General features: G+C 47.9%; 1 protein-coding gene across 1 annotated transcript in view; it reads left to right on the top strand.

Moving 5' to 3' along the window:
• VAPB (VAMP associated protein B and C) overlaps positions 1–14,651 on the top strand; it is a 160,383-nt gene that overhangs the window by 120,389 nt on the left and 25,343 nt on the right. Inside the window, exon 4 of the mRNA XM_078651956.1 lies at positions 2,836–2,916. Coding sequence (XP_078508082.1) covers positions 2,836–2,916 — 81 coding nt within the window. The remainder of the gene's footprint in view (positions 1–2,835; positions 2,917–14,651) is intronic.

Below are 14,651 nucleotides of genomic sequence, written 5' to 3'. Positions count from 1 at the left end.
CTTATGCAAGCAGGCTTCACCATCGAGGATTATTGGGGAATGCGCTTTCGATAGCCTGGTTAGGGGCATTTGTTTACGCCTTTCCCCCATTCCAATGATTCCGAGGCTTATCAGGAAGATCAAAGTGGAACCATGCAAGATGATCTTGATAGCTCCTGCTTGGCCGAGACAGTTCAGGTTCACGGAACTCCATCTGTTGTCGCTTGTTCCTCCTCTTCCCTTGCGGGCCATTCCGGACCATCTCACAATGTCCCAGGGGCAGATGTGGCATCCGGATCCAGAGGTGACCTGACTGCATGGCTCCTGAGCAGGGAGAATTCATGAACCTTACCATATCGAATGAAAATAAAACCGGTTCTCTCCCAGGCTAGAGCCCCTTCCACGAATAAGACTTACCATCTTAAATGGAGAAGATTTTGCATTTGGTGCAGGAAAGAAGGCGTTGATCCTTTCTCTTCTCAAACTCATCAACTTCTGCCTTATCTTTTGCCCTTAGCCAAGAATGGACTGGCGCATTCATCCATAAAGGTTCACTTAGCGGCAATTTCTAGATACAGATGTTCATCATCGGGACCTTCTCTCTGGTCTTCAAGAATAATGAAACAGTTTCTCAAAGGATTGTTTAGAGTTTATCCCCCAGTGAGGCCTCCGCCTCCTACTTGGCAGCTGAATCTGGTTCTCACACAACTTATGAAGGACCTATTTGAGCCTATACATCGGACAGACATGAAATTCCTTTCATGGAAATTGGCTCTTCTTGCCCTCACATCGGCAAGACGCATTGGGGAGCTACAGGCTCTTACGATTCAGGAGCAGTTTCTCCAATTCAAGAGGAATACAGTAATCTTAAAAACGAATCCGAGGTTCATACCTAAGGTACCTTCGGACTTTCACCTGAATGAACCAGTGATTATTAAATCTTTGTTTCCTCACCCTTCCGCACCAGCAGAGAGGTAACTGCATTCTCTGGACCTACAAAGGTGCTTGAAATTTTATTTGGATCGCACCAAGGAATTTCGCAAATCTTCACAACTATTCGTTGCTTTTGGTGGTCCTCGTAAGGGCCTCCCTCTTTCGAAACAAAGTATTGCGAGATGGATTTCCAGTGCCATTTTCTATTGCCATTCGACAGTGGGTAAGCCGCTGACCAGCAGAATTAGAGCACATTCCACAAGATCTGTGGCTTCTTCGACAGCTCTCTTCGCGGGAGTACACATCAGACATTTGCAGGGCTGCAACATGGAACAGCGTGTACACCTTTACGAAGCATTACTGCTTGGAATCCTTGACGCAAGAGGACACGGCTGTGGGCCAGGCAGTCCTGAGGAACCTCTTCCAATAGTTGGTGAGCTTTCCTTACTATCCCTCCTTCCATTTTTCTTATGCACATTTTGTATCTTTGACATACTGATGGTTACTGCAATGTATATTTATGCCACAAAATGTGCTTTATTGTATACTGCTTGCTACTCTGATACAAAAGCATGGGAGTCTATGAAAGTTCCAATACTGGGGCAAGAAACAAGTTACTTACCTGTAACTTTGGTTCCCCAGTATTGGTAACTTTAATAGATTCCCATGCGCCCACCCTCGTCCCCTAGGAAAGCTCAGCCTCCAAGAGATATGGTTACTGTTACAAAACGGCTGCGAAAATCTGAGGCTCCGAGGTTCCTTCAGGAGGGTTCTAAGGGATGAGGCTCTTCTGATTGGCTGATGATTAGTTTGGTCTCTTTAACAAAAAGAGGCAGATATGCTACATAAGGGAACGAGGCCTAGGCCTTTCCTTTCTCTTTTGCACCTACTGCTATGTAATTTTTTGTTACCGAGACTATCATTCCGACGACGGGGAATGATGCCAAAGCATGGGAATCTATCAAACTTACCAATACTGGGGAACCAAAGTTACAGGAAAGAAACTTGTTATCTTGTTGCTGGTGACGACCACCCCATCGCCTTGTGAGGTATCCATAAGACTAGCAAAGCCCCATACTGATATTTCTACTTTTGTGCAGATTTCCAGCAAATCATCAATTTGTCAAAATTCTGCTAACCCTCCCTGGCACTCCAGAATCCTCCTTAAGATTATGTACAATTATGCTATCAGTATGTTCAAAAATTACAAAGCACCTGGAATAGGGCGCACTGTCCCGGTTTGAGCCCATTGAACCTATTTAAAGTTGTGCTGCGATGCGAACAAGGACCGTGCACCGATCTGTAATACTGGCCCAGATGGTTTGATTTGTTACCTTAATGTCCGTTTAACAAAGGAGGTTGTAAAATGTGCTTGTACTTTCTTCCTAAAGCCCTACTTGCATTTGCTTTTGAATCAGGAAGTGTATTTCTCTTTATTCCGTTGCTGGTTTTCCATCCACAGTAGAGCAATCTACATCTATTTGATGTTCTTGGCCATTTCAACCTAGAGAATTATTTAGTTAAGTCTAGTCTTCTATAGTGAAAGCTACAACATCAGTCTCTTAAGCAGAAAAAGCATATGAAAACATTTAAACCTTTTCTTTTTTTGTTTTGTTTTTGCAATGAAGTTAAACCTTATAGAGTTTGTAATAAACAAATAAAGTTACTATGATTTAAGAGCATTCTTGAAATGCCAGTTTACCTCCGATAATGTACTTGGGTCATCTAGGATCTCAATTAATAAAAACTACAGTTGGAGGTAAGAAACGTTTTCTTCTCTGAAACGTGCCACAAATGTACTTTCAATTCCAGAAGTAATAATTTGCCTTGTTTCCAACAGCTAGTGATATTCTTTTTGAAAGAAATGTATTCATCCTAGGATAAACTGTTCTCTTACCTTCGTGCCATTTTCCTTTTTTTTAGTGGAAAGAGGCAAAACCAGATGATCTAATGGATTCTAAACTTCGATGTGTGTTTGAGCTCCCTTCAGAGAACGAGAAGTCTGTAAGTATCCCTAGCGTGAGCAGTGTTATGAATTTGCATGCTATATATTGAACGTATCTTTTGTGACCTGTCACGTTGAAAGAAATGTAAGACCAGAATTATGATCTGGCAGCATTCACACACCACCATGAATCAAGCCTCAATTAAAAAGCAATATACAATGGGTGTTTTAGGTATTTATACCAGGCAGAGAACATTACTTGAGTTGGGCTGGTTCTTCTCAATCATACAATTAAAACTGTGTTGTTTGGCTGACAAAGTTGTACTCCCATGAAAACAATTCATCATATCTAACACAACTGCTCACAATCTGATTGAATGAGAGATCTAAGAAGAAGAAATTCTCTAGAATTGGGGGTATGCAAATTCAGTACTACAGCAACCCAAAGTCAATATCTCACAGGTGCTGTTTATCTGTCTGAAGCAGATTACCCACATCAAGAACAAGAAAAAGCCCTGCCCTCTTGAGTTCAGAAACTGTCTCAAAACAGACTTCTTTTGACAGTTTCTAAACTAATTTCAGCAGTTGATAATTAGCATATTCTACGTTGTGACTATCAGCCTTTCTTAGTCCTACCCACGCTTAATCTTGATTATAGTGTGATGCTTAAATTTGTTGCGATGGAATACATACAATTGCAACATAATTAGACTGCTTGTTGCTGGCATTATTCTTTCACATGCCAAATTGTTTAAGCCCAGGTTAAAGCCACTTTATCATTATCTGCATGTTTGTCAGTATTCTTTTCAAATACCACAAATGCTGGGTTTGCCACCTCCACCCTTTGATCGAGCATTCCTCTTTTTTATCACTTTTACTGCTGCTCCGCCTTCCCTTCAACTGTAACCATTTCCCAGGCAAGTATTGTTCTTCCCCCAGGGCTGTTCATAGGACTGTGCCTTATATTTAGGGCTCCCGGTTTTATGGTATTTATTTTTTTGCCTTTTCCGTCTGTATTTATCTGTATTTATTTTTTGGGCATTTTTTCTGTATTTATCCACATTTATTTTTGCCACACGCAAAAGACGACGCTACAGCTAGTATTTTTCCACATTTATTTAAATTGAAAACACAGCTAAAATAAAATTCCTTTCTACACTTGAAGTTGAAGGCATTGAGTAAACTTAGTGCTGCACTACTTCTATAATATACAAGAAATGCATTGCATTTGTTAGTATCACAGTATATTAATTGATCCAAATTTCGAGTGCCATGCTACCCTGCATTAGCTGCATTTTTCATAGTAATGTTTAGGTCTCGCCTGTCGATGCGCATGCGCATCGAGCAAGGCGAGAGTATTGGGACTTATCCACTCTTTATCCACACTGCAAGGAATCGTGGCGATTCCTTGCAGTGCCCGTGACTTTTAAGCTCAATGCGCATGCGCATTGAGCTTAAAAGCGCGTGCACGTCCGTCTTTGTTTACCCGCTCCGCCCCCTCCCCTTCCCGCCGTGTCGCATTTCTCCTCCCCCCTCCCCTCTCTTCCCTCCGTCTTGTTTATTTTACCCGCTCCGCCCCCTCGCATTTCTCCTCCCCCCTCCCCTCTCTTCCCTCCGTCTTGTTTATTTTACCCGCTCCGCCCCCTCCCCTTCCCGCCGTGTCGCATTTCTCCTCCCCCCTCCCCTCTCTTCCCTCCGTCTTGTTGCCTATGGGCGGCTGTGCTGGCAAGCAGCGCTGCTTCCTCTCCTCTTTCTGTTGAAACAAACAGCAGGGAGGGGAGGCGTTTCCAGGGCCAGCTCACTCTCGCTCTCTTCGTCTTGTTAGGGTTTTCACCACCAGAATCAAGGAGTGACAAACCAGCCAGTATGTACATTTTCAATTCAGAACGCCACCTTTTTTATGCACACGGATTTACACAATATTTCTTCGCAGTGTCCCGTTATTATTTCAAGGCGCTACATTTGCTCGTGACAAACATCTCACAAACCATTTCAGCGAGCAAAGACGCGCCTCGCGCTGCCTGCGTCTATGTGACAGCGCGAGACGCTTCTTAAAATAGAGCAGCGGTCGCTGAGCTCCGGTTCAAGCCCTCGTAAACTTTCTTTTTTCAATGCAATACGTCTGTTCCAAAACAAGCAGGCCCTCGGCCCGCCGCTGCCGCTGCACACAGGCTCCGTTGTGCCGCCGCGGTGAATCACTCCTCCTGCAGGCGGCTGATCTCCTGGGGCTGGCGGGAGGCCAGGGCGGCTGCAGCTGGGCCTTGCTGTCTGTTCTCCAGGCCTGGGGGGCAGGAAGGCTTGGCGCTCACCAGCGCGCCCTGTTATGAATGCTGCCTGTACCCAATGTGCCCTCGTTCCTCGCCTGTGCCCGGACCCCGTCTTTTGCCTCTGGCTGTGGAGCGCTTCTCTCTGTTTCCACCTCGTTTCCCCGAGCGGGGGCCGCACCTGGTACCCCCTCCAGCCTCACACCCTTTACGCTTCCTGTCTAATGAACTGTGTTTCCATCACTGCTCTCTCTCCCTGCCAATGTCGCCTTTCTCTCCCATTGCCCTCTGTCTATGACCCTTCACCAGTCGCTGTCTCTTCTTCTCTGCCCGTCACCTCTGCAAGGGGGTCTCCTTTCTTCATGCCCTCCCGTCCTTTGTTGACATTGTCACTCTCAGCTCTCCTCACGCGCCCTCTCTCCTGAAGTGTCAGTAATCGCGGCCGCCGTTTCTCCCTCCCCTCACCTCTCTCCCTACTTCCCTCGATCTGTCTGTAACAGAGTCACTGCTCCTCCCACTCTCTCTCTCTGTCTGCCTGACGCCCTCTCGCCTATCCTCCTATCCTGCCATCTCTCTCACATCTCTCTCACATCCTGACATTTCTCTCACACTCTCTCCCATCCGGCCATCTCTCTCTCCCATCCTGCCATCTCTCTCCCTTCCTGACATCTCTCTCCCTTCCTGACATCTCTCTCTCCCATCCTGCCATCTCTCTCTCATCCTGCCATTTCTCTCACACTCTCTCCCATCCTGGCTGCTCTCTCCCATCGGGCCACCACCCTCACCCTCACTCACCCTCACTCACCCTCACTCACTCACCCTCAACCCCTCACCCCCTCACCCCCTCACCCTCACTCGCCCTCACCCTCAACCCCTCACCCTCAACCCCTCACCCTCAACCCCTCACTCACCCTCAACCCCTCACCCTCACTCACTCACCCTCAACCCCTCACCCTCACTCACCCTCAACCCCTCACCCTCACTCACCCTCAACCCCTCACCCTCAACCCCTCACTCACCCACCCTCACCCACCCTCACTCACCCTCACTCACCCTCACTCACCCTCACTCACCCTCAACCCCTCACTCACCCTCACTCATCCTCACTCACCCTCAACCCCTCACCCTCACCCACCCTCAACCCCTCACCCTAACTCACACTCACTCACCCTCACCCTCACTCACCCTCAACCCCACTCACCCTCAACCCCTCACTCACCCTCAACCCCTCACTCACCCTCAACCCCTCACTCACCCTCAACCCCTCACTCACCCTCACCCACCCTCACCCTCACTCACCCTCAACCCCTCACCCTCACACAGTGCAATAGGTCTCGGAGCATTTGAGTTAGAGCTTTTAGAATTGTTTATGGCTTTTTTTATTTGTAACTCTTTAGCATTGGCTACAGGAAACAAAAATGCTAAAGATTTACAAAAAAAACCCATAAACAATTCTAAAAGCACTAACTCTAATGCTGCGAGACCTATTGCATTTCCAATGCTTGTTTTTTAATGTTTCCTTACCGGTGCTTTTGTAGCCATAGTTCATTCAGGGCCCCTGTTCCCTTTAATCTGCTTGTCATTGAATTAAAAATAAAATCAAACAGCCCGAAGCACACCGAGCAAGTGCTAAAATCTACAGAGCTCTCTTTGAATCCCGGCTCAGCAGACTCAGGCTTTCATCCTTCTGAGTGCAATAAAATGAATAAGATATAGTTGGGTGTTAGTGGCAGTAGTTATTTGTAGCTCTGTGAAGCTGCAAACCTGAAACAGCAAGCGCTATATAAATGAATACATTGTCACATTACACTCTGTGCTGGAAAACGCATCTCTGTACCTTGTGTTTGCCGTGTCTTTGAAGCATTGCAAGGGGTTGAAAGGAGAACGCCTCACTCTCTGTGTCTCGATCGAGCCCAGCGGGACCTTTCTTCATGGGGACGAAACACCTGGGGCCTCATTTATGAGGCAGTGCGACACTTTTACGCCGCCGGTGCGTCACTTTTTGTGACGCACCAGAGGCGTAAATAATGTGCCTTGTTGCACCATATTTACAAAGTGACGCATCTAGGTAGATGCGTCACTTTGTAAACCCCTGCGCCACATTATACCTGCGCCAAGTATAATGTATGCAAGGGGGGCGTATTGACGCAAGGAAGGGTCGTAGAAGTGATGCAGTTAAATCTATGAGATTTCACTGCGTCACTTTTGGGACGCAGTTGCGTCAAAATCATGCGCCTGCCTCACAGCAGACGTAAGACTGACGCAGACCCTTTCATATGGGGCTTGCCCAATGTGAAAGGCCGCATTGCTGGAGTTGCGTCACTTTTGTGACACACTCCAGCAATGCGTCACTTTTGCGCTTACAGATACGTCAGAAATACTGACGTATCTGTAACTCCTTGCGACATGATGCGTCATACATTAAATATGACGCATCATTGGTGTCGCAAGGAGTGCGCAGTGAAAAGTGACGCATCGCTGTTTTCACGCAGCGATGCATCACTTTTCATAAATGAGGCCCCTGGCATTCCCCGAACAGACTGGGCCTTGTCTGCCTTTCATGACATCGAGTTCAGGGCGGGAGGGCGAGGCGGGAATCCTCTGCTCTAGTGTAACAGCTCCTGGCAACCCCCGCACCAGCGCCTGGTGGCAGAGGCAGGCACAATGGGATAGTGTCCGCTTTCTCAAGGCCCCTGCTTTGTTCAGCGTTTATCAGAGCACCTGATAACAATGCCGAGACCATTGTATTGTATTGTAAATGCTTGTTTTAGGACTTGTGCCAAGCAGTAGGGTCTTGCATTAGGGCCTAAGGCCTCCTTATTTCAGGGCGAGTGCCTAGCCACCAGGCACCTTCCATTTTTTTCTTCCTGCCAGGCCCACACTACAAAGCTGTGCTCCAGCCGGCGAGGAACAGCTGGCCGGGCTGAGCCGGAGGCTGCCTCTGCCTTCCTCGCGTGGGAGTGGGCGCGCCGGACCGCTCGGGTGGGTAGCGGCCCGGCGCGGTTGGCATCTGCACCGAGCACCTGTTGGGAAGCGGCCAGGGGGGACTTTAAAGAGCGCCGCAGACACAGCACAGCTTACGGGCCGCATAGCTGCTCCCGGCCCCTGAGACGGGCGCTTTGAGGCAGATCTTATCGACGCATTCCTAATGCAGCATGGGGGTCTTCGAGGCACGTCGCCCGTCTAGGGCGTGAGGGCATGGGGCCTGCATGCCTAAAAGCAAAGCACCAGCCAACGTCTTGCAAAGCCGGTCTTTGGTCTCACGGGTGGGGGCGGTAATTCTTTTCAATTCATATGCTTTAGAAATGCACAGTTCTCTCGTGTAAAAACATGTATTACTTTCTTTTGTTCAGTTCAGTAAAACTCGTATGGCCGGGTCTGTGCAATCCAGAATTTAAGTACCCACATTTATTAGCAGTAACCTTACCATACTAAGCTACCTTACAGGAATTTAATAACAATAACAATTTTGTATGTATTGTTTAGTGCTTCTACCGTAACCAAGGGCGAAAAATAACAGACGGTATTAGTGCTCAATATAAACGTTCGCCATTCACCAGCCTCAGAATAAAGGAAGGCCGAGTCAGCAGCGCCGGGATTCGAACTCCTGACCTTCAATTGACTGCATTTCATAGAAGTGAGCATCTGAAACAGAAACCATCATGCTGGCTTTTTGGACCTAGAATCGCACTTCGCACTTCTTTGGAACTCCACGGGATTCAAACGCCCCTCCCCACCCTTGCACAGGCTGTGGACAGCCCATTGTCATTCTGACTGCAGATGATTTCCACATTTAGAATGACAATGGGCCGCCGCCTGCCTTTAACATAACGTGCACTGCAAGTGTCTTTGAGGCGAGTGACTCGCTTGGTGCCAGAAGATTGTAGCAGGAGTTTAACGTGCGCCCGAGGTGTGCTTCCTCACTGCTGATTAGCACATGCCAAAAGGTGACCTCATCCATATACCGTTTTACTAGTATTTTTCCATTTCTACATATAAATACAGACAATGGAAAAATAGTTTTCCGTCTGTATTTATGTGTATAAATCCGTAAAAACGGAAAACCGGGAGCCCTACTTATATTATTGACTGCCTCATTTGATAAGGACCTCTGCAACCAGATTCTTGTTGGGATTTTGGTGCTCCTCTGCTAAAGACAAGTAGTCAGTCATTCATGCAAGACTAAAGTGATAGTTTTCTGATGTCACTCACTTAAAAAGTGGACTCTTTGGTGATATCCTGTAGCACTGAATGTCCTCACCTATGCAGGACCTCTGAACACCTAGTAACAAGATGTATTTTTTTTATTTTTGTTTTTACTGTTGTGCAAACATTGAATTTGTTATTATTGCATCTTAAAATTTAAAAAAAAGTTACATTAAAGCAGCTGTGTTGCTTTTGAGTATGCAGGGCTTTGTAAGTCTCACTACAGTTTACCTCTTTGGTGAAGTATCTCAGAACATTAGACTTTACCTTTTCATCTGTTCGAGCAATGTGTGCTGTAGATACACATGCATTGCACACTCCTGCCATCTAGTGTTGGGTCCAGATGTTTGCAAGTTGTTTTTCTTCGAAGAAGTCTTTCTAGTCACAAGGTAAGGTGACTCCTCCTTTCAGTGATAGTGCGCATGGGCATTGACTCTATTGTTAAATTGTTTTTTTCCGCCATCGGGTTCGGATGTGTATTGCTGCTGTCTGATTCGAAATCCTTCTCCGGGTTCCCCTCGGTGCATAATCTACTCTACCCTTGACGGTATTGTTTTGTACTAGTTTCCCACTTCTCTGCATATTGATTAGGTCAAAGAAATATCCAATTTAGATCAGAAACTTTCATGGGCTGCCTTTGGCCTAACTATGTCGGTCTAGCTCTACTTGATGGACCGGACTTTATTCAAATTCTGTCCTCTATGCCACATCAAGTACCCGCGTACCGACTCGCACCTGGAGTGTAACTTGGGCTTGTCTCGAGCACAGTGAAGAAGACTGCGATGTCTAATTAATTTAGATAGAAAAAAACTCTCCACAATCATCGGGAGATGCATCACCAACACATCGACGGCACGCCGGATATCTTCAGTGAAGGCTCTGAGCAAGATGACCCCGAGTCCTCCGCGACTGAGGAGGAATATGCCTTCTCCGTATCGGACTCCGATTCAGAGTTGGAGATAGACCTTCACGTCAACGATGTGCAGCCAGGGACAGGGTGACCTGAGTACAGAAGAACCCTTGCCCCCTCCACCCACTCTCCAAAAAATCAAAGGCTTCGGCATCCTCTGCCTTTTGGCCAAGGTCAGCTCAGATGTTTCTGATGCTCCGCCTCCCGGTTCAGCACCAAAACATGTCATCAAGCCTTCCGCCTCAGGACCAAGTAGACCAGAATCCATTACGGAGCCAAAACCATCTGGTCCCAAGCACAAAGTTGGTTCGGAGCCGAAAACATTGACACTGAAAAAGAAACAGCCTTCAAAGCCTAAACCTTCTGTGCCGAAAGGCCATTCCATAACTGCTTCGAAACTGTCGTTGACGAAAACCAAAGATGTCCCTTCAGCACCTTCCGATCCGAAATCAAACATTGTACCATCCAAATCAGATCCCAAACTAAAGAAACTGCACATTTATCCTGATACAGGACATACTCGCGCCAAGACGCATTCTGAGCACAAGCTTCCTGATGACGACAGTCATTACAAAATCCTTCGAAAAACAGAAATGCCCTTTTCATCCACCACCGCCATCTCCTCCACCACCCTCCTCCCCACTTTCAGATCATTTGCACATCACTCCTCACGACTCTCCACTATCTCACCATGAAGGAGACGATATTGATGAGGGAAACCCACACTTACCAGGGGATCCATAGACAGATTATTCAATTGACCCTCCATTGGATTATAATACAGACATTTACCCTGCCAAGCCGTCTCCACCTGATGACAATGTATCCTATCAAGAATTTATTGCCAGGGCCACACAATACCATGGGGTGGTACTCCACAAAGAATCCTTAGACGATTTTTTATTTGAGACACTAGGATCCACACACAGGTCGAGCAAAACACTCCCTATGCTCAAAGGAACGACTAGGCAGGCAGACTCTGTAAGTGCACGAATCCGGACTCCTGTAGTCGACAAAAAATACAAACCTTCCCCAACAGATCCAGTGTTTATTAAAGGCCAACTACCATTTGACTCTTTGGTAGTATCCAATGCTCGCAAGCTAATTCCTAAACCTCGGGGGATGATCCTCCCCCCAGATAAATAATCAAAACTCATTGACGCTTCTGGCAAATGCATAGCTGCTCAAGCTGCCAATCACTGGCGTATTGCCAACACGCAGGGCCTTCTAGCCATATTTGACCAGGCGCACTGGGACGAAATGGAGCAATTACTACAATATCTCCCAGATGAGCATAAAGCTAAAGCCCAAGACTTGGTCCAAGTAGGGAAATTAATGTTCGAGCCATGTGAGCTGTAGATCACATGCTCTGCAGAGATATCCATCTAGTGTTGGGGCCGAATGTTTACACTTTGGTTTTTGTTGAAGTCTTTCCAGTCGCGAGGTAGGCGACTTATCCTTTTGGTGATAGTGTGCATCTCCATCTTCAGATAGTTTTTTTTTTTTCTGCCATTGGTGCAAGACCCTCACCCTCGACGGTATTTTTTCCGATCGCGTGTCTTGTTTACTGATAAAAACCCCTCTTTCGATCGGGCAGCCCGTGATAGGTCGTAGGGCGTACCCGCGTTGGTTCGACTTGCAGTTGATGGAACAAACTCCCTTTAAATTTTGCCCTCTGTGTCACACGAATTACCGCCCACCAACTCACATGGAGTGTGTAACCTGTGCTTGTCTCCAGTGCACAGAGAACAGGACTGTGACGCGTGGCAGGCTTTACGCTCCAAGAGGAAGCTCCGGGACCGTCGGGCTCAACATCGTGACATGCAGTGTTAACACATTCTCTATTCCGGACCTCTTCAGACCTCAAATCGCATGAAGAAGCCGGCGACGCTATAGGGGCAGGAGAGAAACAGGAACAGATATCTATTTCCGAGAACGGCTCCAAACAGGATGAAGACATCCCGCATGAACAGCGTAAATACAGAATCTTCCTCGCCCTGACATCCATCTCAACTGAAAAAGAAGGCTCCGAACCAACCTGCGCCTCCGGTCAGCTTCAAATCCACGCTACTGACACCCCGCCTTCGGGCTCTGCACCGAAGCCTGCAAAAAAGCCTTCCGACTCCGAAAAGCCCCACTTCAAAATGGGCACCAAGCCAAGACCTTCAGCATCGCAGACAAAGTCCGGATCTGAGCCACATTTCTCCGCACCGAAACACACTTTGGATCCAAAGACACCAACACCTAAAATGTCGGCATCAAAACCTTTGGCGCCGAAACAACCAGATGCAATGAAGTCACAAAAAAAGCACTGTTTTGACGAACTGCTCAATAAACTGGACCCGAAACAGGTTTTGTGTATTAATCCTCAGACGGGACATATTACCACAAAAGTGACTCTAAAAAGGACTGATGCAGAAGAGGAATATTACATCCCTTTGAAGAAGAGAACTGTTGGAACTAACCTTTCACCTCCAACGCAATTCGACGTCCAGAGGAGAATGCGCAATCAGGGGGCCCCCTGAACGCAAGACATGGACAACACACCATTCAAATTCTGCCGCAACTGCCACCACAAGTACGCGCAGAAGGACCAACACCCAGTCTGTAACCTCTGCCTGCCGGTCGACCACGAAAGCAAGGACTGCAATGCCTGCTCCGCATTCACGCCGAAGACACTTCGAGTGAGAGAGAGGCAAAGAATAGCAAACTACACCATGCAGGGCAAGGGCCAACCACCGTCCCTTCGAGACCTGGGGCTCTTGACCGACGAGGAGGATTACGCCGCCGAAGAAGGCATCGGCTACACGGTCGCAGAGACCGATAATAAGAAGACTACAGAAAAGGTAGGAGATTCGACGCCCCAAAAAGGCCCGAAAGACTCTCGACAGTCTGCCCAAGACTCTCGAAAAAACGAGGGCAAGACCCCGAAAGCGCCGATGCCGAAAACCTCGGCGTCCGCAGCGACTTCCAGGCCCAGTGGACCTTCACAGAAGGACTCCCTGGCGCCAAGGGACGGCGACCAGCCAAAGTCGTCAAAGCGTCCAAGAAAAGGAGCGCTCGACTCCGAAAACAACTTCGAAGGCGGCGACGAAAGACGCAAGACCAGTCTTGCCGCCGAAACCAGTCTTGCCGCCGAAACCAGTCTTGCCGCCGAAACCAGTCTTGCCGCCGAAACCAGTCTTGCCGCCGAAACCAGTCTTGCCGCCGAAACCAGTCTTGCCGCCGAAACCAGTCTTGCCGCCGAAACCAGTCTTGCCGCCGAAACCAGTCTTGCCGCCGAAATCAGTCTTGCCGCCATCTTGCACGGCACAACCACTCGACACCGACCAGGCGGCGAAGATGGAAAGAAAGAAGAGGAGACTCGAGGCAGAGATGGAGAACATCCTTCAGCGAAAGAAAGATTTCGACGAAAAAATGAAATCTTACAGAATTCCGTCGAGGCCCAAGTCACCGGTAGTACAGTTGGTCGAGGAAGACTTCGAGGTCGAAGCAAAACGCCAGAGAGCTTGGAAGATCTGACTTATCAGGAAGATGATACCCCCTATTAGGAAGAGGAGGGAGATGACGACCAGAGGGCGTACCAAGAATCGACATACTCGGATACTCAGGAGGTAGAGTGGCAGGACATCGAAGCCGAGAGTCCAGAAGAGGGAGTAGACACATATCCAGCGAGGCCCTTGCCGCCTGACGACATCGGCCTTTATAATGAATGCATCAAGAACGCAGCAACAGCGTTCAGTCAAGCTCGAGGAGCAGGTGCCGAAAGGGGATTTCCTAGTAGAGACACTACTCCCAATGCACACTAGGAACCAGTACTTGCCAATGCTTGAAAGCATCAAAGGACAAGGAAGAGAGGCATTCAAGGAGCCTGCTACTTGTAAACCCGTCACGCCAAGGACGGAGAAAAAATACAAACACTCCTCAAAGGACCCACCCTACATACAGGGGACGGTCACTGCTGACTATATCATTACTGCAACAGCAAGGAAAAGATCCAATGTCCCGACTACTTCAGGTCCACCCCCAGACAAAGAGAGCAGAAGGATGCACCTAACAGAAAGAAAAATCGAAAGAAATGCCGCTATGCACTGGCGCATGGCTAATTCCAACGCACTGCTCAACAGACACCATTACCAAATAATGGAAGAACTGGGACAGTTGGTGAAACACCTCCCTCAGGAATACCAACCAAGGGTTTTGCACCTGGTAGAGGAGGGGAAGAATTTGTCAAACTCTTGCCTAAAAACAGCACTGGACGGTGCAGACACTGCCAGCAGACTTATGATGCTGGGCATCACAGAAAGAAGACAAGCCTGGCTCAGAATATCAGGCTTTAAACCAGAGGTGCAACACAACATCCTGAACACTCCGTTCAACGGTGAAACACTGTTCGGAGCACCAGTGGACGACA

Source organism: Lissotriton helveticus, chromosome 7, assembly GCF_964261635.1.
Source record: "Lissotriton helveticus chromosome 7, aLisHel1.1, whole genome shotgun sequence".
Taxonomy (NCBI): domain Eukaryota; kingdom Metazoa; phylum Chordata; class Amphibia; order Caudata; family Salamandridae; genus Lissotriton; species Lissotriton helveticus.
Note: the sequence above shows the minus strand (reverse complement) of the source record. Positions and strands in the feature narration are given on the sequence as shown.